The 27,451-nt window shown below is 43.9% G+C and overlaps 1 protein-coding gene across 1 annotated transcript in view; it reads right to left on the bottom strand.

Annotated features, from left to right (window-relative positions):
- The window catches only part of DNTT (DNA nucleotidylexotransferase), a 135,312-nt gene that overhangs the window by 95,872 nt on the left and 11,989 nt on the right, over positions 1 to 27,451 (bottom strand). Inside the window, exons 2-7 of the mRNA XM_056850063.1 lie at positions 27,003 to 27,174; positions 23,365 to 23,375; positions 22,322 to 22,365; positions 17,530 to 17,544; positions 16,262 to 16,320; positions 1,878 to 2,048 (exon numbers count right to left, since the gene is read on the bottom strand). Coding sequence (XP_056706041.1) covers positions 1,878 to 2,048; positions 16,262 to 16,320; positions 17,530 to 17,544; positions 22,322 to 22,365; positions 23,365 to 23,375; positions 27,003 to 27,174 — 472 coding nt within the window. The remainder of the gene's footprint in view (positions 1 to 1,877; positions 2,049 to 16,261; positions 16,321 to 17,529; positions 17,545 to 22,321; positions 22,366 to 23,364; positions 23,376 to 27,002; positions 27,175 to 27,451) is intronic.

A 27,451-nucleotide genomic window follows, 5' to 3' on the forward strand; every position in this document is an offset into this window, starting at 1 on the left:
TTTGCACTCATATTATCATGGGCCCCAGTATCGGTCACTTTATTCTTTATCAAACAAGAAATGTTCCTTTGATGTATTACTCTGGCTCCATACATCAATGGTAGTAAACACACAAAAAAATTTTAAGGCATATGACTGTAACTTAATCTTGCAAGAGGTGTGCCAGGGAAGGGCAAAAAAATGCACCATGATGGGTAGGGTTGCCAGGTCCCTCTTCGCTACTGGCGGAGCCTGAGGAGGAGAGGGACTTCAATGCCATAGTGTTCAATTGCCATTTTCTCCAGGTGAATTGATCTGTATCGGCTGGAGATCAGTTGTTAAAGCAGGAGATCTCCAGCTAGTACCTGGAGGTTGGAAACCCTAGTGATGGTTTTTTCCTGGACATTTGTTTTGGGCTGCGACGGAGTCCAAAAAGGGGACAAAATAAAAAGTGAGGGCATACCAACAGCCAAAAAGAGAGAGTTGACTTTCCATTACCCCAGCACTCTGAAACTCAGCCTCCTGGCCTCAAACAAGGGAGAAATAAGGAACAAGTCAACGAAAACTCAAATAAGGAAGTGAATTGGGGGGGGGGGAAAGACCACCAACGAGAAAAGCCTACTCCTGGTACCTATATTTCTAGACCCTCTCATAGGGAACCATCCAGACTGATGACCCTCCCTCTAACCTCTAGAGTAGCACTTGCTACTGCCAGTGACCTCCTCAGCAACCCACCATCACACCTTCTCCCGCCATGTCTTCTTCTGAGGGGCAGGAGGCTGGGGTAATACCTTATGGCACTGTCGTTGGCCATTCTCTCCCTGTCCCTCCCACTGTGGCCCTTTGCTGTAGCTGATCAGGTCCAAGCTGTAAGCCTCTTCCTTTACAAATAGGGTTGCCAGCTCCGGGTTGGGAAATACCGGCATATTTGGGGGGGCGGAGCCTGAGGAGGGCGGGATTTCTGGAGGGGAGGGACTTCAATGCCATAGAGTCCAATGGCCAAAGTGGCCATTTTCTCCAGGGGAACTGATCTCTGTCACCTAGAGATCCATTGTAATAGCGGGAGATCTCCAGCCACTATCTGGAGTAGGGTTGCTAGGTCCCTCTTCACCATCGACGGGAGGTTTGGGGGCGGAGCCTGAGGAGGGCCGGGTTTGGGGAGGGAAGGGACATCAATGCCACAGTCCAATGGCCAAAGCGGCCATTTTCTCCAGGTGAACTGATCTCTATCAGCTGGAGATCAGTTGTAACAGCAGGAGATCTTCTGCTATTACCTGGAGGTTAAGGAAAATAAAGACACCTCTGCACACGTATCAGAAAGATGAGGAAATTAGTACAGGAGTATAGCTGTTACCAAAGCCAAATATATTGTAGCTGTATTTTTCACAGTATGTGGTAACACAACCACCCTTAACAATTCTATATACTATAACAAAAGATGTACAATTTTACATAATGAAATGTCAAAGCAAGTAACACATTAATTCCTCCAGCAGGTAAGTAATGAAGTACAGTTTGCAAGAAATGTTCTTATAGGATGCTCTATCCTTATAGCAGCAAGATGTGCATAGAAGGAGAGACACGAAGTCTTCTCTTAAGATGCTCTTTGTTCACACAACAGCAAGTTATGCATAGAAGGAGAAAACGATCGTTTCAGGGCATAAAGCCCATTTCTTCATCAGTTCTTCCTGAGATTTGGAAGAAGCAGACTGTCAGACCAGTTAAATTTAAATTATCCTTCTCTGATCTTCTGGGAACTTGAAAAGGCTTTAGTTCCTTTTTATGCTACCTGGAGGTTGGCAACCCTACTTACAAATACCTTGAACTGCTAGGGTCTGGTGATTTGGTAAGAGACCAGGTATTCGTATTGCAGGCCCCGAGGTGGCTGAGATACTTACCTCAATGACTCCTTTGACTTGTTCTCCCATCCAGGGCAATCCTTCAATATCCTTTGCTTTCATTACAGTAAATGGAAGGAACTTTAGCACCGATGCAGCTCTCCTGAATGCAAGGCAAGGGCCTTCATTTTCTCTGAACTCATAGTTTTCAGCCAGTATTTCAAAGGCATCCTTGATGGGGCGGGAAAGAGAGGGAGAAATTTGTAAGAACGGATCAAGCCACCAAGTTTAAAACTCGTACGCTGCTGTACAGATTTCCTCATCCCACAGCAAATACAAAACAGCTAACCTGTTGTGACATTTTGCTCTTAGGTATGCTTAATAAAGGACCTTTCAGTGAACCACCATACGGCCTTTGACCTAGAGAGAGAGAGCTGACATGCAACCACCAATTTGGGCAAATCTCCTGAGCCCAAGAAAGTAAACTAGTTGCTGCAGCTTTGAGAAATCAGCTCATATCCTCTACCAAGAATGTCACTGCATGATATCTCTGTTTCTTTGAAACAACCAGACAGTCTGTGGCAGGAACAGATTCTTAACTCAGAATTAGCCTAGCTGAGGGTGGGGGGGATGCTTGAAGGACATTTGTAATGGAGAATCAGTGAACAAGGCAGGAATTAAGCACACCTCCATGCTAACCACTGATCCTCCTCTGCATTAGATACGTTTGCTGGCCGGGCTGTAACTAGGGGGGGCAAGGAGGGCAGCTGCTTCCCCTGTGGCATGCAGAGAGGGTGGCAGAACTGCCTCTCCTACCTGGCACAGAGGTGCCTATGGGAGAGGCAGTTCTGCCGCCCTCTGTGCATACTAAGGTTGCCAACTTCCGGAGATCTCCTCCTATTACAACGGATCTCCAGCCGATAAGAGATCAGTTCACATGGAGAAAATGGCCACTTTGGCAATTGGACTCTATGGTATCAAAGTCCCTCCCCTTCCTAAACCCTGCCCTCCTCAGGCTCCACCCCAAAAACCTCTCGCCGATGGCGTAGAGGGACCTGGCGACCCTAGTGCATACCACAGGGGTGGTGGCTGCTGTCCTTGCCCTCCCCCCAGCTACGGCCCTGTTTGCTGCTTGAACATCTCAGTATGTTAGCCAAATTTACCAGATGTCAGATTTCACCCCTAGACCTAGGTGATCTGTGTACTTTTGAAAAGTACAAAGTTTGCAAAATCCACAATACACTCTGTTTTCTTGGGGGCAGGGAAAGAAGGGGGAAATACCAAAATCAGTAAATGTCACCAGTGTCAGAAATGCTGATTCTATGACCTTAAGCAGATCCTGAGAGGGAGGGCATCTTGGCCATCTTCTGGGCATGCAGTATGGGTAACTGGGGGTATGGGGCGGAGGTAGTTGTGAATTTCCTGCATTGTGCAAGGGGTTGGACTAGATGACCCTTGTGGTCCCTTCCAACTCTATGACTCTATGATTCTATGATTCTAACGTCTTTAATTCATGTACACAACGATCTAAACAGAAGAGGGATTCTGTTGGTGTGCCACCCCATCGTTGCCCAACAGTGTCACTTCTCGAGCTGACAGAGACAGAAGGTTATAAATGCCTCTCTGCAGGAAAGTTGTGGTTCTGACCACTTTGAAAGACGTGGTAGCGAGACCCCTCCTGACTAAGGTATCCCTGGACCCAAATGACCCAAACAACCACTGTCCAGTAGCTAATATTCCCTTCTTGGGCAAGGTGTTTGAGTGGATGGTGGCTACACCGTTTCAGGCAGTGTTGGTGGAGATGGATTACCTAGACCCATTTCAATCTGGATTCAGGCCTGGCTTTGGGATGGAAACAGTCTTGGCTGCCCTGACTGATGACCTTCTCCAGGAGAGTGGATTGTCTTGGACCTCTCAGCAGCTTTTGATACCATCAACCATGGTATCCTTCTGGAGAGGATGTCTGGGCTGGGAAGTAGGGGGTCCCGTGCTTGACCAGCTGATTCCAGAAGATGATGCTTGGGCCCTGCAGGGTTCCTTCTTGTCCTCCACGCTGTTTAGCATGAAATTGCTGGGAGAGGGTCCTCCAAGGGTATGGAGTGAGGTGTCGCCAACATGCAGATGACACCCAGCTCTATTTCTCTTTAACAGCTGAGCAGTGTTGTCCTGAATAGATTCCTCGGGAAGGTAATAGAATGGATGAGGGCCAATAAACAGAAGCTCACTCCTGACAAGACTGTGGTGCCGTTTTTCAGATTGTGTGTGTGTGTCAAGTCGCTTCCAACTCATGGCGACCCTATGAATGAAAGTCCTCCAAAATGTCCTATCTTTCAGATTAGATTAGTGCAAAGCACTAGTGCATGGGACTGCCTTTGAAAATGGTTCAGAAACGTCCATTGGTCCAAAATACGGCAGCCAGTCTACTGTCAGGAGTTGGTTGCTGGGATTGTATTGAACCGTGCTGAAAAACCTGCACTGGTTACCTAAGTGTTTCAGGTCACAATTCAAAGTGCTGATTCTTACCTTTAAGGCCCCAAATGGCTTGGGGTCAGGGTTCTTGAGAGACTGCCTCCTCCTGCAATATCAAACTTGCCAGTTAAGATCTGCCTCTCAAGTCCTTCTCTCCAAGCCTTCTCCTTCAGAGGTGAGGTGGATGTTGATAAGAGACAGGGCATTTTCTGCAGTGGCACCACACCTGTGGAACTCCCTCCCCCTTGAGGTTCACCTGGCACCTACTTTACTTTCTTTTAGGCACCAGGCATCTTTTTACCCATGGTTTTAAATAGGGGAGTTTATCCTATTTTCATTAGGATTTTTTTTATCTTGTCAGCTTTTTAATAGTCTGCTTCTCTTTTATAGATTGTTCTTATGCTGCTATTATCTAATGGCTTGTCTTTTAATTACTTACTTTTAATACTGTGGCAGTTTTAATTGCAAGCCACCTCAAGCAGGACTTTGAAGAGGCAGCATAGAAATATCATGAATGAATGAATGAATGAATGAATGAATGAATGAATGAATGAATGAATGAAATGTTCTGATCAGGTTTCATCTAATAATAAGCTGACAGGCCTAATGGTCTTTATGGTGTTTTTCTATAACTGAAGCAGGGAAATTTAAAATAGAGATTTATACAGGGGAAATTTAACAGCGATTGTCCTCAATATACAATATATTGTATGGTCCATCACAGTGCAACCTTATTCAGAGTTACTGCAGTCTAAGCACATTGATTTACATGGGTTTAAACTGGAGTAACTTGCCATAGAATAGCACTGTTAGTCTGATAATATTGCTGTGTTGGCAAATTTGACTTTAGAAGTATGTATTTGTTGAAAAATATCTAGTTGTGCCCACAATTAACTTTTAGGTCCCCAGAATACAATGGAAGATCACAAGTGTCAAATGTTTTCTTGCTCAAGTTGACTAGATTAAGGTTGTTTATGAATGGGAGTTTTACCTGAGGTTTGTTGCTCGCTGGACCCACACTTCCCTGTTGGGAATCTATGCACCAGCAGTCTCCAAGATCAAATCAAGAAGTGTTTGAGTCCCCACCCCTTGAAATGCTGCTTTGTAATTGGCTGCAGTGCTTACTGTGAGAGAGAAGTCCCCCCCCCAAAACCCAATTGCTGCATAAAAAAAGCATTTTAAAAATCGGAGCTCTCTAAAAGGAACGGGGGGGGGGGGACCCAAGCTTCGTTTCTAAAATCCTTTCTTCTGCTCAGAAAGAACTCCCAGGCAGCAGATAGCATTTTAATGCCCGCCCCTTGACACACTGCTTTGTAATTGGCTGTAGTGCTGTGAGAGAAACGTCACTCCTCCAAGCTTCTGTATCCTGCGCTTTGCCTTATGCATGAGGATTTCACCCAGGCTGATCTCAGGGGAGATGGAAGAATCAGGTTAATAGAGGAACGGGAAGTCCTGGGATTTGTGAGGGCTGGCAGCGAGGTCATCTTTAATGGATGGAAAACTCATGCATAACTCCAAGGAACAACCGAGACAGAGTGAGAGCAAACATGAGTGAAAGTATCCATGCATAAACAACCTGAGACAACACCTTATGTTGTCCAGTGAGCAAAGTGTCTGTACAGACCTCCAATCTGAGTCTTACTTAGTTGTATACAACAACCGAGATAGTGTTACTGAAAAAGACACTAGCATCTTGAACCCAACTGGGGAAAAAAACAGTAAAATCTACAAATGTCTCAGGTGAACTATAACATCTTTTAAATTCAGATATGTTATGGATGGCAAATGTGTTTTGTGTGTATTTTAAACTTGGTACTCAAACCTTTATAGCTATGCTAGTTTATCTTGTTCTGATCTAGTTCCCCATGTTTCTAGCATTCTGGTTCCTATTTTTTTAATTATGCTTTGAATTGTAAAACATGACTTCTGCAAGTTGCAATATAAGGACTAGATCAAAATTACAGAACACCTTGAAAATAAAATATTTTGGAGCTTGTTTCTATCTTTTACATACACTTGGAAATGATCTGTTCTCCCCTGCTCATTCAACACCTGTTTCCCCTTCTATCATATACAAATGTGGCAGATGTTTCGCTCAGGGACTACATTATGTTTGGGAATGCCTCATTTACCTCCCTCTTGTCTTTGTGCTTTCAGTCAACCTTTGTGCTTTCAGCTGGTTTTATGATATTAAGACCGAAGTACCTGTATTTGAAACAAAGCTCTGGGTGTATGTATGTGCACTGATCTTCATTTACAGGGTTTCCTTCAGAAATGTACCATTACAATGCCTTTTGGGGAAAATGAGACTCATATGCCCTCAATGAAATTGAATACCGCTTACTGAAGGGAGCACAATATCTAAGGTTTTTACAAGAAAGGTTAATGGTCTTTTATGCATGGCTGTTTCACTCGCCATCACCCCTCTGACAATTTCGGGTCTTTGCTTGAATTATGCATGCCATTTCCGATTGTCAGAGGTCGCCTCGCTCTTTCCCTGCATTTCCCCCCGTTTTGCCCACATTTTCAAATTTGAGATAAAACAGGTTCCTCAAAAAGCAGGGAAACGCAGGGGGAGAGCGAGGGAACCTTGGGGGTTGGAACGGCATGCATAATCCAAACAAAGACCTGAAGCCATCAGAGGGGTGACGGCGAGTGAAACAGCCATGCATAAAAGACCAATGTTAGCCTTAAAGAATAAAGGCAATCCTTCTAACTGAGGAAAAGGCAGAACAATCACTCAATCGAGTTGAGGTTGCAACAGCCCATCAAGAAAAATGATATAAAACATAATGCCACTGCTATTTTAGGCTGGTCACATGTTGCTTTCTGCTAGTGGGTGGACAGATCTTGGGGGAAAATGTGTTATTGCCTTAAGAAAACTAGAATGCCACATCCAGTCAAATCTTGTTGACAGCCAACTGAACAATGTCAGCAAAGCTTTTTTAAACAGTGTTTTCATTGCAATATTTTCTCTGTCTACCCAGAACTCATTAAGATATTTTAAATAAACAATTAGACTAATGCTGAATGTATATTCTTCCCTAAACAAAACATTGACCACAAATGCTGAAACCAATTATAGAATTGCATGACCTGTCAGCTTGTTTTGATATACTCGAGATTAAAATACAATTTCTACTTTACTACCTCTCTTCCTGTTTATTGCGCTATAATCTGAATTGGCCATTCCAGAAGAGGAATATGTATTATAAACGGTGCAGACATAACAAATATTTGATATTGTATGGCTTGCATCCTAGTACAATGCCTCATTTTTATATGGTACAGAAAGCTTTTACTACCTCTTGCCCTAGAGTAAATTTTCAAGTTTCCTGGGGTTTTTTTTTTAAAAAAGGATAAACATCTTCCACTTGAGGTATTAAAGCAATGTAACAGAAGTTTACCTTTACAGTGCATTCCTAAGAAGAGGTACCCCCATTAAAATTACATGGACTTAGAAAGGTGTAACTCTGTTTCGGTACACCTCTGACTCCGCCCTCATGCCTATCCTGGGGTCCCCTGTTCCCCAGGAGCAGCATTTCGGGAGCATTGGGGCTACAGCAGAAAGGAGGAGGGCAGAGCAATCCCAGACCCTTGACAGAAACCCTGGCTTCAATGCAGATTTCCAAGTTATCCTCTGTTTCTCATCATCATTTAAACCATATACACTAACAATGCAATCCTAAATCCCTTGACTCAGAAGGGTGAAACTTTGGTTAGGACGGGCACTGTAAGTCTACTGGTAACTTCTAAACAAAATCTCTGGAAATAAACACAAGTTGAACAGAAATATACTTCTGGGCTTTCTTATTCACCCCTTGAGTAGGACACATTCCTAGTGGATTGCGCCCTAAGCAAAAAAAAAAAGCCTCGCTTGCTCGAAACAAACCAATTCTCCCTTATTGCTGAGGTTCACAGAGAACCTATTTCTAATTTGCTTTTTTGACTCATGGATTTCTTTTTCCCTAAAGACTTTCAGCAGAACAAAGAACACATTGTTTAGAGGATATATTCCCTTCAGTATATTTCAGCCCACGAGAAGGCAAACTCTATTATGAAGCAAAGCGAGGGTGTCATGTAGTTGATTTAAACTACATTAAAATTTATTTGTTTACCAAACTCAGGGATACAGCTGACTTTTTGGAGGGTAAGGAACAAAATACAAAATAAAGAAAGGGGACTCCTCCATCTCCCCTCCCCAGGTACAGAGACACAACAGGTGTTCTTCCGGTATTTAAACATTCACTTTCTTATTATCATGAGTAATGAAGAAGCCAGCACAATTCAACTGAATTTATAAATAATGAGACTCAGGATTGCAGAACGATACACTTCTGACTTAACTAGTTTCTCATCTCTCAGAATTAAATTGTATTTGTCTAGAAGAAAAATGTCCTTCTGAGTTTTACTGCAGTTCAGTATTAATATTCTATGCTAACCAACCCTCTCGGGGTAAAGAAAGAATGACAGTGTTTATTTTACCGCATAAAAATCACACTGCAGGCTTGAACTGTGCCTTATGGAAGGAGATGGGAATGCAACAAGGCCTCGGTGCACGAACGCAAGAAGAATCATTTGCTATTATAGCATGGTCACTGACCATATTAATGTTTCATTACAGAAGCAAAGAAAGATATTAAACTCTCTCCAGATAAAGACTGTCATATGATTTTACAGTCTTGGACATTTATTAATCCCTTGTCACACAGGGGAAAGCATAGGCTGCTATTAAAATGTTTAAGATTACTTATACAATTTTTTTTCAAGTAGCAGTTGAATGAGCTCTTTTATTCAATGGCTATCCAACAAGAAATTCTGCACCCAAAATAGAACAGTGAGCAAATTCTACCCACCAACCACACTATGGGGTCTTTGGCATGGATATGTGCCTGAACAAACTGTTTAAAGGAGGGGGAGGCCCTCAACCAACCCAAAATGGAAAACCAACACCAAAACTGAGGGGGAATCAAATCAAATTTAACAGGCCCCACTGTATGGACCCCAAAATCCATATCTATTGTTACAGCTATGTAAGGATTAAAAAAAGTTCTACAAACCTGGGGAACCCAAACATGGGGGAACCCCTAGGTTTGAAGACGTTTTCCCCAAAATGGTTCAAAAAAGTAGAATAGCAATGTCTGCTTAGGGGAAGAACCTTTGGATAGCATTTTGGGTGGCTACTGCAACTAGGGTTGCCAAGTGCCAGGTGGTGGCGGGCAAACCCCAGCCAATCCACCTGGCTGCCCGCCGACCAGCTGAGGGTCGGCGGGCAATGCATGCACGCGCGCCTGCCCACCGCGCCACGTCGCTTCCAGTTTATAACCAGAAGCACCGCATTGCAAGGGGCCAAGTTTGAGTGGTAAAAGGCCCCTTGCGATGCGGCACTTCCGGGTGTAAACACATTGCAAGGAGCCCCTTGCGATGCGTTTACAATCACTTGGCAAGAACAGTCTTCTGTGGCTGAAAGAAATCAGGAGAATGTGCTGTTACAGTCAATACTGCTGCTGTTTGAGCTGTCATGAAATTTCATTTGCTGAATACTCTGGGTAGGGTTGCCAGTTCCTTCTTTGCCAGTTCTTTGCCAGTTCCTTCTTTGCCACCAGAGGGAGTTTTTGGGGGCAGAGCCTGAGGAGGACGGGATTTGGGAAGGGGAGGGACTTCAATGCCATAGAGTCCAATGGCCAATGCGGCCATTTTCTCCAGGGGAACTGATCTCTGTCGGCTGGAGGTCAGTTGTAGTAGCAGGAGATCTCCAGGCACCACCTGGAGGTTGGCAACCCTAACTCTGGGGGAGCAACAAATAAAACCAACACACATATAGCGGAACGAGTCTAAAGAAAGCCACCTCACCCAATACCATGCAAGGCATCAGAATAAGAAGGCAGCATAGTTTCTATCAAGAGCACAGTTCTTTCTGCGTGGAGCAGCAGTACAACCTTCTTCCTGCCCACACTAAGTCCTGAAGTGGACTTTAGTCTAAAACAGTGGCCCAAAATAAAGAAACAAGAGTTGTCAAAAACACCACAAAGTTTACTCAAAATCTCTCCAGAAATGAAGCTCGGCAGGGGGTGCTGTTCTGGTAAAATAAAATGGGCGGGTACCTGACTTAAGGCAGCTCCAGCATTATGGAATACTGGGGGGATTTTGTCCCCTCGGTGCTGGCTTTCTAGCAGGAAGACTGTTTTAGAGGATTTTTAGATTATAAATGTTATTGCTAGGGTTGCCAACCTCCAGGTACTAGCTGGAGATCTCCTGCTATCACGACTGATTTGCAGCCAATAGAGATCAGTTCACCTGGAGAAAGTGGCCGCTTTGGCAATTGGACTCGACGGCATTGAAGTCCCTCCCCAAACCCTGCCCTTCACAGGCTCCACCCCAAACACCTCCCGCCGGTAGCGAAGAAGGACCTGGCAACCCTAGGTATGGCTATTCTCAGTCTATTTTGTTTGTGTTTCTTGGGGGGAGCTCATTGTTAGATTTTATATGTTTTAAATGTGCTGCCATACCCCCACATAGATCCTTTCATGTACTGAATGGCAAGATGTAACTGTTTTACATACATAAATGAAATGTTACAAGGGCCTTTTCAAGTAGAATTATGTTATACAAGACCACCCTGAATGATACCCTCAATGACCCCGTGTCCAGACACCCCACAGACCCCAAAACCTTAATGTGTCAGTTCAGCCATCATATGAAGCTGTGGTTTAAGTAACCTAACAATGGCTATTATCTTAATTGAGTTATATTCGTTAACAGTCTAGCTATCTCCAGCCAGGTTTATTAACCACAGTGGCTCTTAACTGTGGTTTCATGTGATCCATAAATGGGGAACCCACTCAAGTTTCATCCTGGCTTGCCAGTTCTCGGGCTGCAGAGTGGCACAGCAAGAGCTCCTCAGGACTGAAACCACTCTCACCTTTCACTGCTTCTCAGAAGCCGTTTCCCTGTTTGTCTTGTCTTCCTCGTAAAGGTGTAAGAATGCTGGCATGCCCCATTCTTACATGGGGCAATCAAAGGAAGATCCATCACCCAAGCAGCATGGTGACGAAGCAGGTCTGGGAGATGTATACACCGCTAGGGTTGCCAATTCTGGGTTGTGAAATGTTTGGATATTTGGGGCAGAACCTGGGAAGGGTTGGGGAGTGGAGCAGTAGGGTTGCCAACCTCCAGGTGGTGGCTGGATGTCTCCTGCTATTACAACTGATCTCCAGGCGACAGAGATCAGTTCACCTGGAGAAAATGGCCGCTTTGGAAGGTGGACTCTATGGCATTATACGCCACTGAAGTCCCTCCCCTCCCCAAATCCCACCCTCCTCCGGCTCCCCCCTCCCCAAAATCTCCAGGTATTTCCCAACCCTGACAACCCTACCTAGCAGGAATGTGATACCATAAAGTCTACCCTCCAAAGCTGCCATTTTCTACATCTCTGTAGTTTAGAGATGAGTTGAAATTCTTGGGGATCTCCAGATTACAACACTACATACCACCATCGGCAGGGTATGGGAATCACACTGTTACCAGACTTGTCTCACTGCCCAAGGCTGCAAGGTGACCTCTAGCAGCAAAATTAGGGTTGCCAGGTCCCTCTTCACCACCAACAGGAGGTTTTTGGGACGGAGCCTGAGGAGAGCAGTTTTCTCCAGAAGAACTGATCTTTATCGGCTGGAGATCAGCTGTAATAGCAGGAGATCTCCAGCTAGTACCTGGGGGTTGGCAACCCTAAGCAGAGTGGAGAACAAGATTGTCAGTTGTGGGATTACCTGTTTGATATTAAGATGCTTGGACCAACAGAGTTTGGTTTTCCCACCCCTGCAGTGCCTCTAGCCAATGATAAATTACTTGGGGGCACTGTGAACCTCTGCCCTGTGTTGCAATGCAGGCTGTGATAGCCACCAGTATCTGCAAGAAGTATTTCTCAAGATAAACCAGGATTAAATGGCCATCTGCGATCCAGACCCTGGTTTCACATGCTAACCACAATTAAAATAAGCCACAGCTTTGTGCTGCTTCTGAATTAGGCCAATATAGGATTGTCACAGCCGGATATGGTACAGATTACATAAAGTGATAGCAAGCCATGTACAAACAAATCTGGAATCTATGCTCTTGTTGGCACAGGTCAAAGCAATTAGATCTTAAAGTATATGTATGAAAAGCCATGTTATTGTTATTAAAAACCAATTCAGATATCAGCTGTAAAGCATATGTTGGTTAGCATTCAGAGTGCTCAATAACACAAATTTTAATCATCTAAAAGTACGCAAGCAACAACCAAGAAAGGAAGACTGCTTACGCTTCATTATGCTGGAGAAACTGCCATGTTAACAAAACACCTGTTTTCTTGCTTCACTTGACAGTATGGAAAATGTCACAATTAATTGCCTTTTTAAAGCAGCTACTCTTTTCAAAGAGAAAACTGAGGGGGGGAGGTAAGGTTTTACATTCCCATGGGTCACCTCTAAGTGAAAAACCCCTGTATTTATCAAAGACTGCAAAGCCGAACACAGAATGCAGTTCTAACATAAAAAGCTAAAAATAGCAACGCCAAGAAAAGCCATCACCGAGTTACAAAGGGGGAGAAAAGCAATATATTTATATCTTAAAATAAAATGGTTATAACAAGATGCCATCACCAACACATAATTCAAGACGGTTTGGACCTAATTTGCAGGCTACATGGCATTCAGCCAGAGACAATGCGTCATTTAATGGTTGGTTGCCCACAGCTTGTATAAGTAAATTATACTGATGCCTCATTTCTGCTCCATATTTGCACAAAAAAGTAATCTTTTGGAACATCTTTTTCTAAGCCTATGCATTACACCTGTAGCACTGGCCCCAGATTTAGAAAAGCCAGGAAAGCACGTCTAAATTGTAATGCTTTTTTCTGAATAGCTTCAAGTTCAAGTCCTGCCTTGTTCTTCTCCTCAAAAGCAGGCTCTACTGCAATTTACCAGTCATCTTAGGGTAAACCTACACTGAACGCTAATACTAGTTTTACACTAGTTTTACTGCTGTGGGTTCCACAAAGCAATCCTGGGAACTGTAGTTTGCAATGTGATGCAAATTAGCTATTAAAAATTTCCTAAACATACTCAGAGATCTACATTTCCCAACATTCCCTGGAAAATGGAATTTACTGTTAATCCAGTTTAAGTGTATAACTACAGAAAACAATTTCAAGCCTATAACTCATCTGTATTAGGTAGGGCTGCCAGGTCCCACTTTGCTACCGGTGGGAGGTTTTTGGGGTGGAGCCTGAGGAGGGCAAGGTTTGGGGAGGGACTTCAATGCCATAGAGTCCAATGGCCAAAGTGGCCATTTTCTCCAGGTAAATGTAAAATCGGCTGGAGATCAGTTGTAATAGCAGGAAATCTCCAGCTACTATTACTTGGAGGCTGGCAACCCTAGTATTAAGGGGGGAAAGAAGATTATGAAAGTAGGGAACCACCAAGTATTTATCAGCTATTACTGAGAGTGGTAATAAAGTGAATTGTGAAGCGTTTCAAGATAATCTCTCCAAACTTAATGAGTGGCCAAAAACATGGGCAAACAAGGTTCAATATAAGTACCAGTATGTATGAATTTATGTGCATTGGAGTGAAACAATCCTAATTTTACATACATATTACATACATACATTACCCCTGTCACCAAGGAACAGGATTCTGGGCGGTACTTGGGGCTGTCATCCGAGAGGGGAGGGGAGGAAGTTATATTCTGCGGGTTGGAAATGTTGGCACCTGCCAAAGTGCTGTTCAGGATCCAAGAAGTTGTATCACTTCTTACACATCCTGAGAAATAGAGATGGAGTTGCAGGCTGCTGTTTTGGGTGGAAACTTTATATCTGTATGTAAAATGCCATCAAGTCGCAGCCAATTTATGCCAACCCCAGCAAGGGGCTTTCAAAGCAAATGAGAAGCAGAGGTGGTTTGCCATTGCCTTCTTCTGCAGAGTCTTCCTGATTGTTTTCCCATTCAAGTATGGATGCTGCTTAGCTTCTGATGAGATCAGGCTATACCATGATGCCTTCCCCCCCAACTTTAGTTCTACGTAACCTAAATCCACATTTCTGACAGGAGTGAATGCTAAGATTAGCGCAAAGGAGAAAAGTAAAAATAAATTTTGACTTAAGCTCTGTTCTGGACACATCCCATCCTAAGACTTTATAAAGGAAAAGGTAAAGGTAGTCCCCTGTGCAAGCACCGAGTCATTACTGACCCATGGGGTGATGCCACATCATGACATTTACTAGGCAGACTATGTTTACAGGGTGATTTGCTGGGTACTCATTTTACTGACCTCAGAAGGATGGAAGGCTGAGTCAACCTTGAGCCGACTACCTGAAACTGACTTTCATTGGAATCGAACTCAGTTCATGAGCTTTTGACTGCAGTACTGCAGCTTACCACTCTGCACCATGGGGCTCCTACATAGGAGCTTTTTATACTGGGTTATGTCTGGAACACAGTCAGGGTGGTCGGCACTTCAACATAGTAAATAATTTTCCTAATATAAGCTCTGTGTCAGTCCCCCTCCCCCAGATGAACTACTTTCTCTGCAATGTTCCTCCAGATGAACGTCAGGGAGGGGGCATAACTCAGTACTTAGATGCAGAACGTTGAAGTAGAAAGTGCCTGGTGTCTCCAGTCTGAGGATTTTTGGTTGCAGAAGCAAGGAAAGATCTTTCTTTGACTGAGATCTTAGAGAACTCCCGCTAATCAGAGGAGACAATAATGACCTGTATGAACCAAAGATCTGATTCTGTAAGAGACAGACCACTTAATGTGTTCAGAAACATTGGCTTAGATCCCATGGTAAATCCTTGCTGACAGAAGGGGGGCTATTTGTCAGTGGAATGGGCCTTCCCTGCCTCTCCTGCTGCCTCCCAAAGTAATCCTGAAATGCTACTCCTGTGGGGCAGGGGACCCCAAAAATAGCATAGGGGGCTGGAGGAATGCAGCAAGACAGAGAATTAATGGAAATAATCTCCTCTCTTCTATTTGTGAAAGCCTTCCACAATATCCAACACACAGGTCTACTCATAAGTTGAAGAACTGCAGTCTACTACAACTGACTTTCCCCTTCGTACGGTTTGACAGTCTTCTAATTGGGAGAAGCCCAGAAAGTTTTTCAGCACTCAGAAACATAGCTATGCTTGAAGAATGTAAGATATACTGCTTATATATAATAAGCTTGCAACAAACTATTTGAGATGAAAAGGACAAAACCAATCCAAAAAAAGCACTCTGATTTATATAGGCACTGTGGAATGACCTCTACAATCTGGTCATCAAATGTTTACAACTACCATTCTTCAGTCTTTCAGAGTTTAATTTTGTGATCTTCGGAGCGATAGATTTGAGAACCAGATGAACTGTGTTGAAAACAAGAAGAGCATTTTGAAACTAGAAGAGCATCTGTAAGCATGCAGCACCAACTTGACTAAGTTGAAACACTCTCCATAGACTTTGGGTTGAGGGAAAGGAGTGGGACCCCTTTACCAATAAATAAACTATACTGTGGATCATGGGAACTGCATTGACAAAGGCCATGTGAAAAAGGAGCTGTAACAAGAAGGGGAATTGGGTGAAAAGAGGCTGTGGCTCAGTGGTAGAGCGATTCTTTGAGTTCCTATGAAATGCTCAATCTAGTTTGAGAAATAACGACCGTGTAATCAGCATGTAACAAAACACTAATTTTAGCACTGGATAATTTCTGGGAATTTACATTTTCAGGAGTGGAGTTCAATCCCGCAATTTGTGTTAAGCAGAATTGTGCCAAGATCCTGTGCAGTGAAGTCCATGGGACTTACTTCTGTGTAAACCTGCTTAGCATGGATTCTCCTCATTAGATGTCGCCGTTTCCTGGAAGCTTCTTGAACAATATTTAAAATCAGTAACTTGTATCTAAAAGCACCTACAGTTTAGTACAACAATCCGGGTTTTGAATAAAATACCATATATTACCGTGAATTTTTTGTTGTAATTATTTGAAGTTGTCCTCCTCTGACATGCATATTGGGAGACTGTGCCAAGAAATGAAGAGTCCAATGGACCCACAGATGCAGAAGAATGCTCTCCAGTTACCTAGGCAGAAGTGAAAAAAAGACAGAGAAAATATGAGCAGTTTGTAAACCCAAAATTTACTTTGAAATTTGAATACTGAGTTCCTGCTTCTCTGGAATATATTCACCCCTTTCAAGGCTATGCTACAAACAGAGAACCTGAGGATTGAGCTGGAAACTAAAAATTCTCATAAAGTAATATATTTATTAGGTGTAGCCAATAAAATGGATGAAAACACTGGAATACAGGCTACATATAAAACCACCAGTATAAACAGTTACAAAAATAATCAACACTGTTGATAGGGTTCCCAACCTCCAGGTAATAGCAGAAGATCTCCTGCTATTACAACTGATCTCCAGCCGATAGAGATCAGTTCACCTGGAGAAAATGGCCGCTTTGGCAATTGGACTCTGGGGAAATCCCTCCCCTCCCCAAACCCCACCCTCCTCAGGCTCTGCCCAAAAAACCTCCTGACGATGGTGGACCTGGCAACCCTAACTGATGATAATATACAAAATATAAATCACCAATAGACCAATACGCCTCTTGGGCCTTCCTCAGTGGTCAAATTATACAAAACATGATTATTTAAAACATATCCAGAAATGTATTATATTAGAAATTTATTACAAGGTATTATAAGGTATTATATTAGAAATTTATTAACCTTATATCCTGTGTGACTGGATGTAAATTAATAATACCAATCATAGGTCTTTCAGCATTGTAATTTGCTCACACATGTGTCTGGTGCAAAAAAAAATTGTTTCCAGATGTGTTTTAACATCAAGTGACAAAATGTATTAGCCAAACAGTCTGGGGCTTGATAAAGCTACAAGTATTCCTGCCACTCTCATAAAGACATCGATGCTTTTGAACCAAAAAAATCGATACATTCTCACACTATTCTTTTCTTATGTGGAATTATTCTCACAACAGGAAGCACAACAATCTCTGGAACTGGCAATATAGAAAATTAATACAGACGCCGTCTACTCGATGAACAATACATACTGCAAGCTATGGCAAATGAAATTTCACAAGCACATGAGGTTCTATTGACTGCAGCATCTGGGGGTAATTTGCACGCCTGAATAATCTTAACACATCCACACCACCACCGATCGAACTTTCACATCATTTCACTTCATCTCCAAACATAACACTTTTCTGTGAGGTTACTCAACACTTGGCTCATGGACATGGCTTTAAACCAGAAAGTCTCAAGGGCCACATAGGATTGCCAGGTCCCTCTTTGCCACCAGGAGAAGGTTTTTGGGGCAGAGCCTGAGGAGAGCGGGGTTTGGGGAGGGGAGGGACTTCAATTCCATAGAGTCCAATTGCAGAGGCAGCCATTTTCTCCAGGTGAACTGATGTTTATCGGCTGGAGATCAGTTGTAACAGAAGGTGATTGTCTGCCACCACCTGGAGGTTGGCAACCCTAGGGCCACATGATCCCATATGAGCTAGTTTTGAGATCATTTGTTGAAGGCTTGGCCTAGATCCCCCCACCTTCAGAAGTGAGGTGAGTAGCCACCAACAAGGGGTTTGGGGGGCTGTAGTACCCAGACTGAGAAACATCTTCTCCAGGCACTATTATCAGGTGTCTACATTACTGACATTTTGGTGTCTATGAAAACCCTTTTTATTTACTCCACCTCTCAGTAGCTTGCAGCTCTGGGCAACTTGTGGAATTCAGTTAGCAATATTTGGATTCATTTTTTTTCTTCCATATACCCTTTTTTGTGGCTTTTATTGTTACTATGACTGTAGCTTAAATTATTGGCAAGCTGCCTTGAAAGCCAGGAATTACAACAAGTGGAAATGCTTTAATAAACAAAACCACTAAGAGATGGAGCATACATTACATTTGCCAATGGAATGGGGCCAGATGCAGAGTCCCTGTGGCACTGATCTGCCTTCTGTCCACAACATTTGAAAACACTCACCAGGTGCTTTAGGGAACATTTTATTTATTTATACACTACTTTAGTCCCCAAAGTGTATTACAACATTGCTTTCCCCTCCTTCCATTGTTATTAAATCTAATAGCTAGTTAGATCTGGGCAACCTGATGCCCTAGTGGCTACAAATGTATTTTTATTTATTTATATTTATTATTCTCTTTTTTATTGTTGTTTGTGCACAAGACTATAGTCAGAGGAGGAGAAGGAGGAGAAGTAGGAGGAGGAGGAGAGGAAGAAGAAGAGGAAGAAGAAGAAGAAGAAGAAGAAGAAGAAGAGAGGAGGAGGAGGAGGAGGAGGAGGAGGAGGAGGAGGAGGAGAGCTACTCATTTTCTCTTACCGAACTCATATCATCATTATGAGGACTAAATGGAAAGCAATGCCTGCCACCGTGAGCTCCTGGAAAGAATGCTGGGATACAAATGTAATAGACAGATCTATGCTGCTGAACCTTGTTTCAATAATCATCTAGATCAGCAAACCTTTCTAGTTAAAGAGCAAAGCTATAGGGCTGCAGGGCTCAGGAATGAGCTGTTAGTGACTTGCATAAATAGTTTTTGCATGAGAGAAGAGACAAGTTTGGCAAAGAATTCAATGTCATGTACACATAGAGCTCCTTCTCTTCTTAATAAATGTGATTCACAAACTAAAAGTATAGAACAGCTCCTTTGAAAGCACGCTAACAGTTGTTCCAGATGGATTAGTTCTGAATTGACAGATTTAAGGAGTGGGGGGAGTGGGGGAAACCAGGTACACAGTGGGAAGCTTTCCTCCACGCCTCTAACTGAGACATGACTGCAATATATGGCACAAAAGAGTTTTGCTACATGAGATAAGCTATTATGCTAATATTCTTTCATGTAAAAGTTGCCATTATATATGATCCAGCGGAGACCAGAAATTCATTCACTTATTCAATGGTACTTGTATTAGGATAATTTATAATGATGGTAGTGAGCCCGGTTTTCTGGCAATTTTCGCTGTGTGTTTTGAAGGGAAAGAATGTGTGTGTCTGAGCATGCCCTGGTGAATAGCCCAAAGGGATTCAGTCGGTTGCAGCAAAATTATTCAGAATTGATAATAACATAGCGTGTGAATTATAATTTTAAACTGCAGACATCATACTATGTTACAGCCAACTGGGATGCAAGAAACACAATGGCAACGGAAAAGATTTGGAAGCGATATTGGCGAATGGAAATTAACAGAATTCATTTCGGAACTCTGCAAAGTTATGACTCCTCGGTACTGAAGTTTCAACAATATAATCCAAGAGCAGGCTGAAGAAAGTATATATTCGAGTGTGATTTATTAACTATGGTTTCTGTTAAGATTGCTCCTTGAGACAACATGATTAAGTATCAACATGGTCTGGAAAACTGTTTAATCGCCTAAAACAAGTTCCCTCTGAGGAAACATTATACCTCTTGAGATTGCTATTTTAGTCAGAACCTTCATAATACAGGTTGTTAGGGTTGCCAACCTCCAGGTATTAGCTGCAGATCTCCTGCTGTTACAACTGATTTCCAGCCAATAGAGATCAGTTCACCTGGAGAAAATGGCCACTTTGGACATTGGACACTATGGCATTGAAGTCCCTCCCCTCTCCAAATCCCGCCCTCCTCAGGCTCTGTCCCAAAAAACTCAGGCTCCGCTCCACTTTCAATGCACTTTGAAGCTGAATTTTACTGTGTAAACTGGCAAAATCCACTTGCAAACTATTGTTCAAGTGTACTGAAAGTGGATTGAAAGGGCATTATTTGGCATGTGTGAAAGTGTTTGTTAAACAACACCCTTGCTCTTCTAACTGTTGTCTTTCCCCCCATTTGCTCCCCCAAAGTAGTTTGCTATCTCAGACAGTTTTACCTAACTGTAGCATCAGCCTCCTGCAGTTTTCCCACCTCCTGGGCTAGTCTGACTTTGTCTTGTCATGCCAGCTACCCTGTAGCGGAGGAGTCCACACCCTCCTAGTGTCCATTATTCTGTCCCTGATCCTCGTCTAAAATTAGCTGATCGTAGTCAAACAAATTTCTACTTCATGTCGCTCCAATTAAATTACAACCCAAAAAAATTAATTTGAAAACCCTTAAAAACCAATTAACCTTTATTTCAACTCTTACTGGTTCCTCGAGGCAGCGGAGCATCAGCACAATTCTTCCGTTCGGCTCGCACAACGTCACGAGCCGATTTCAACAGGCTGAAAAAAAAAATCAGGTCTTTTCTCCCCCTGTGTTATTTTCAGTACTTTTATTGCATTACAATTGTTATTACATTGATATGTGTCTTGATTAGACAAAGTTCATTCGAGATAAATGCTAATTAGTATGAAACTAGCTAGGGTTCTTCTTATACTAGCCATTTATAACATGAATTACACCCTAAATAATATGAAGGTCTACTGGAAAGTGTTACCTTCCCTCCTTTTGTATCCCTTCTTGCTTTCTTTTGAAAATGTAGCCTTTCCAAATCAAACAGATACTATTGCTGCACCTCTTAATAGCAATGTATTCATAGGAAAGGGAAAAAAAGGCATGAACAATTAGCTACAAATTACTCCAATCTCTGAAACATCTTTATAGTATAACATTTGTAGTAAGTTCAGGGAATTATTAACAGGACACCAGAGTGGTGTAGTGGTTAAGAGCGGTGGTTTGGAGCGGTGGACTCTAATCTGCAGAACAGGGTTTGATTCCCCACTCCTCCGCATGAGCGGCAGCCGCTAATCTGGTGAACTGGATTGGTTTCCCCACTCCTCCACACAAAGTCAGCTGGGTGACCCTGAGCTAGTCACAGCTCTCTTAGAGCTCCCTCAGCCTCACCTACCTCACAGGGGGTCTGTTGTGGGGAGGGGAAGGAAGGGTGATTGTAAGCCTGTTTGATTCTTCCTTAAGTGGTAGAGAAAGTCAGCATATAAAAACAAACTCTTCTTCTTCTAACCTAATATCACTGCAGATCTGGACAGTTGGAAGGGCATCTTGGTTATCCAGTACTGTTGCTAAAGAAACAGAACAGGTAAATTGCCTGCAGACGTGGAATGAGGAGAACTGACACCTTCAGTTGGGTAATAAAAAGGGCCAACTTGATTTATTTTGTTTGCATTGATCAAAGGGGATCTGTGGCACCCACAGACCAAAACCCTGTTCCAAATCTAGACACAGTATGGGACATGGGTGGGGTGCAGAAAAGTCAGGTCTTTTCTTATTTGGATTTCCCCGAATTTACAGCCAAGGCCATCCTGCCTCTGAGCCATGTTCGGTCACATATGTATGGCTCAGGCTCCTCCTTGCCAAGCCTTCATGATGCTTGAGGGAGGTGTGTCACTTCCTGTCTATGGGCCGCAGGGTATATGGGTCAAGGATAATGACATCACTCAAGGGCTTCCTGTCCCAGGTTCCTGAAGGCACCAAGGCACCAGGCCTGGTCTGAGAGTTAACCCTTCACCATCCAAAGTATGCCCTATGATGCTCACCTAAACTGTACTGCTGTCCCGGGACGAGCCCCTTCGGGAGCTGCCCGGGCCGTGTCCAGCCCCCACCAAAGTCCCCGAGCCCACCCACTGCGGGGATGACAGAGGAAAGCGAGGGGGGGCTAAACCCTCCAAGGGCCGGCCCGGCGGGGGCACCTCACCTTGTCCTTTTCCCCCAGGCTCCCGACGCGATGGCTGGAAGGAGAGCCCTCCGGGAGCCAGCAAGGTCGGCCGCCGGGCCCCGGCAGCGGAGGCGGCTGGAAAGATGTGCGCCGTCACGCCCCGGCCCGCGCATCAGCTGGGCTTCGGCCGGGCGCGGGCAGGGCGGGAAAGAGCTTGCCGGCCAGTAGCTCCCAGCCTTCCCCTGGGTGCAGATATCCGCCCTGGGTTAGATTTTCCGGGGCGGGCCAGGGGGGAGGTAGGGGTTGGGGCCTCTCTGGCCTGGAGAGGGATATAAGGCCAGAGAGGAGCCTCGGCCGGGGAGGATGGCAGCAAGAGGTTGGAGAGGCTGAGCTGACTCTCATCAACCTGGCTTCGTCCGAGGGGGAGACAAGTTCCGATTCTCCCTCGGACTGGTCTGAGGCAGAATCCTCCGGTCGGACCTCTTCCCAGGGCAGAGACCCCGAGGGCGACGGCGACGCCAGGGAGGCGTGACAACTGCATACCATTCAAGCAACTTGACCCACACTGCTACTACTAAAATGAAATGCCAATGCCTAGAAATGACTGAAACTGGTGGATTCCCTGTTACCATTTTCAGAGTAGGGTAGGCAAAAACAAAACAAAACATCCAGGCTGGAGCCAATCCACCAGAGGAAACAAAAACTACATCTGTGCATGGAAAGCGCATGGAAAGTTTTCCAGCATTCCTCTCAGTTCTTGTAGGAAATGAGAGCAGCCAGCTGGACTCTTGTCACTGAACTCCAGGCGACAGAGATCAGTCCGCCTGGAGAAAAGGGCCGCTTTGGCAATTGGATTCTATGGCATTGAAGCCCCTCCGCTCTCCAAACCCCGCCCTCCTCAGGCTCCACCCACAAAAATCTCCAGGTATTTCCCAACAGAAGCTGGCAACCCTATCTGGGACAGAAGCGTCACAGGGAGGAAATCAGCCAAAACCTTCCTTCTCTTCTCCGCAGATGGAAATGCCATTTCAGAGGTGATGATGGCGAGCCAACAGAATGGCACGTTAGGATCCAAGTACAAATCTTTTAGGATACCTCCCATATTATGCAGTGGATGATTTAAAATTGTATGAATATAACCAAATACATTAAAAGAAATACATTTTAACCAAAGGAAGGGCAAGTTTTAGCATCATGCTTTGTGGCATCTTATTATTATTATTATTTTTACGTTCTCTTCAACCAGTACAATGGCAATAAATGCTAAATACACACAGAGAGAAATGCAAAATATTTAGAGCTGAGAACAATAGCGCCATCTGGAGTCCACATTTGTATTTTGATAAAACAGTAACATCCAACCCTTAGGTTTATTAACCTATTATTTTGTGCACCTGCTTAGGACCACTCAGTACAGATAAGTTACCCTTAACAAGCCTTAATAAGTACTCTCGGGATATCTTGAGTGTGTGGTACCTATAATGAACAGTTTTCAAATGGAGACTGGGAACTATTATATTTTTATCAGTGCAGGTTAAGAAGAGACTGACAGATCAGCATGGGATTTAAAATGTTGATGAAACCTTTTTAGAGCAGTTACATTTCCGTGGCTTTGCACTCGTAATAGCCAACTTATCAGAAACATTTATATGCCTATCGTATCTATCCTTTACTCCTTCCGTGAAGAAAGGAATGAATGGTTAACATAGATATCAAGGGACGGTTCTATCACATGCAGTGCTAACAGGGCCGGATCTTTGGGGGGTCTGGCAGGGGCACTTGCCCCCACGCAAGGAGAGGGGGGTGCCAGCACAGGCACGGGGAGTTCAGGCATAGGCAGAAGGAGCACCACTGAGCTGTGGCAAGGCCGCAGTTGCTCACCAGCGGCCCAGCTGGTGCGTGCGCCGTTCACCCAGCTGCTGCTCTCCCTCTCTTTTTGTTTCTGCGGGGGCAGCCACAGCGTGCCCAATCTGGTGCATTTGTCTCCACCCCAGCACCTGGTTCCAGCATGCGCGCGTGTGGCACACCGCCTACCTACCTCCCCCCTGCCCTGGGCACTGCTTCCCCCAGCTCCATGCCTGAGTGCTAACCAGTTCCCTTTGACTTGATCTCAGCCGCAGCCTCATGAAGTGCATGACTGGGATTTAAAAGAAGAATACATAAATCTGAAGTAGTTCCTATAGTCGCAGCAACAATCTCAGAGCTGCTGAAGGGGGGGCAGGAATCATTCTAGCCTCTGAAGCTATGTAGATGTGTACTTCAAAGTCACATGAGATGACTGAACAGGAGGAATTTGGTGGCACTACATATGTAAATTGTCCCTAATTTATATTGAGAATTTTGAGTTCACCATTTTCAAGACATCTGTAGAACTACATATTCAGTTTTGAAGTTTTCTTGATACCCACCACACACAGCTGCTGTTTTGGAAAATGCTGTATACCCTACTGGGCCCATGGAGGATCTGTCCTGTGGCTCTTAGCATATACTAAGCTACCAATAATACCATAATGCTCAAGATAGGTTGGAACGTGTATTGCAAATACCACCCTGATGCAAAAGGAAGGAAGGGTGATTTCATACCCTTCCCTCTCCTCACTGCACTCCCTCCCCACAACCTACATGACTATACTTGCACATGTCCCATGACCCCTGGGGGGGAGGGGGTCTACAAAATATTTTTCACCAAAATGGAAGTTGTTCAGTAGCTCAAGTCTAAGAGCCACTGGTTTACAGTACAATTTTTCCTTCACTAAACAATAGAGCCGGAGCTGGGTTGCAATCACTTCACTTCCTGCACAAATTTTATGTATACCTGTGCAGCGATGTCACCTGAACACCTATTGTAAAACTTTAACACACCAAAGTGCCTATGAAGATCTGTAGCACAAACTTCCAACCCAAAGTCTTATTGACTTTAACGATATTGTTCACATGGCCAATTTGAGAAGTCAGATACTCCCATTACTGATCATGAAACTATTTATTTGTTTGTTCGTGTTATTTATGATCTGCCTTTTCACAAGGACTCAAGGCAGATTACACATAGTGAGTCAGTGCAATCAACAAAATGGGACATTCGGTAATCAATGCATCAGTTCTTTAGAAGTGTGGACCCACCAGAAAGAACTGAAGCATAGCGTATTAAAATGACACATTAAGCGGTACAGAAATTACACAATAGGATCCTACTTACAAATAAGCTATATGCAGCAGTATACACTATAGTCCCAATCATTTATCCAGGTAAGTTGGTGAACCATCTTGTACATTGCAACCCTATTACCTGTGCCGCAAAAACCTCTTGAGTAGTTCAGTTTTGCATAGTTTGTGGAAGGCCAGGAATGTGGGAGCTTTCCTGGTAGGTAGCTGGAGATCTCCTGCTATTACAATTGATCTCCAGGTGACAGAGATCAGTTGCCTTGGAGAAATTGGCCGCTTTGGAAGGTGGACTGTTGGGTATAGGAAGCGAGTTTCGTCTCTGTCAGGAAAGCTAAGATTTAACTTTGTTTATGTTGATGTTTAGATAGACTCAAGAATATGGTGTCATTTCATTGCAACCTTAAGCAAATGGTCAGTAGATCACCATTGACTACGCATTCCAAGTCACATAGGCTCAATGTGTTAATTGCTCTCCTTTGTTTAACACAGGAAGAGAAGCTGCCCCAGGCAGTCAGTCACACACACCTTTGGATTTTACAGAAACAGTATGGATCGTCTCTGCTCTCCCAGGAGCAGAGAGGGTCGCCATTAAGCTTTTAGATTCCTGCTAGAGAAATCTAGCAAGTTTATAGGAAACTAGATTTGGTAGTGAGGATTGTATTTGTTTTATCCCAGTTTACCCTTTCCTTTTAGATAAAGTTTTGATTCTAAAAGAAGGAAAGACTCTGTCGGTTTATTTGTGTGCACTGAATGACTGTAACCTGACCATAATCACACGATCTATGGGCCTTAATATCCAACACGGACTCTATGGCATTATACCCCACTGAAGTCCCTTCTCCAAACCCCACCCTCCTTAGGCTCCACCCCCAAAATCTCCAGGTATTTCCCATCCTGGAGCTGGCAACCCTATTTCCTGGCCTCCTCGGGCAGGCCATTCCACAAGGCGGGAGCCACAATGGGAAAAGGACGTGTCTGGTCAGTTGTTGATTTAGCCCATTTGCAGGTTGGCACATGCAGAAGCCCCTGCTGACATGAGCAAAGTTGGAATGGTGGCGCATAGGGAGAGAGGCAGTCCTGCAAATAAGACAGGCCAAGGCCATGAAGGAATATGTGATAGCCGATACTGTTCTCTGCTCTGTGATTGTGTTCTGTTTGCATCTCCTTATTCATTAAGAATATTGAGCAGCCACTCAATGGGCCATGGGCAATCAATCTGAATTAGCCTAGAGCGACTGAGGATTGGCACCCGATTCTCTCTCAAACTGTGGCAGCCTAGAATTGCAGTTGTTAAAATGAATGTACTACCCAGACTGAACTTTTTGCTCCAGATGCTACCAATATATATAGAAGATAAGATTTTTGAAAACTGGCAAAGGCAAATTAATAAATTTGTTTGGAATGGGGGAAAGGCAAGAATTAATCTTAAAATGATGCAAGATGAAAAGAAGAGAGGAGGCTTGGCATTACCTAATCTGAAATGATATTATCAGGCAGCAGGGTTAGTTTGGATTGCAGCCGATAGAGATCAGTTCCCCTGGAGAAAATAGCCGCTTTGGCAATTGGACTCTATGGCATTGAAGTCCCTCCCCTCCCCAAACCCTGCCCTCCTCAGGCTCCGCCCCAACCTCCCGCCGGTGGTGAAGAGGGACCTGGCAACCCTATCTGACTTATTCAACATGTTGCCCAATCTGTTGATCTCACATTCCTTTCCTTTCCTTTATCCCTTAGAAGCTCTTGATCCATTGATCTTGAGCAGCATAAATCTAATGTTTGAGGGATAGAAGGACTGAAACAAATCTTGCCAGTGACAATGTAGCCTTGGGATCCCTGTCACTTAATAAAAAAGGCATTATGTCAGAGATAGAGGCATTAGATTTATATGTTAAAAGGGGTTGATCTCACATTGGGCATACTCAACTTACCAGGAGCCGGTATTTCTCTGAATCCACCGGCTTCCCAGCCTCCATGCAGGCTGTCAACCACGAGACGTCAAGGAGTCTGAATCCTGAACGGTCTCCCATCCTGCGGCCCTTCAGCCATTGTAACATTTCAGCACAAGAATTATTCTCCGCCACGATGTGGGTGACAGAATCACTAGAAAAAGAAACAAAAAGACAAAAGTTTTTTTTTCCCCTCTCCCCCAGCTTGTAGTGGCAAACTGGGAAAGCGCGGTACCGATCACAGCGACGGAAGGTGATTTGATCACCGTATCTTCAAAGGCATTTTCAAATTGTATTTAGAACATTCTCCAACACTCGGGCTCAGTATCAATTAACATCCTGAGAGACACATTCCTCATATCAGAGCCTACAGCACGGGAAACGTTTGGCTTGACACATACTAGCGTAATAAAGAGCCTCCCTAATACGAC

The sequence above is a fragment of the Euleptes europaea genome, chromosome 5, assembly GCF_029931775.1.
Source record: "Euleptes europaea isolate rEulEur1 chromosome 5, rEulEur1.hap1, whole genome shotgun sequence".
Classification (NCBI taxonomy): domain Eukaryota; kingdom Metazoa; phylum Chordata; class Lepidosauria; order Squamata; family Sphaerodactylidae; genus Euleptes; species Euleptes europaea.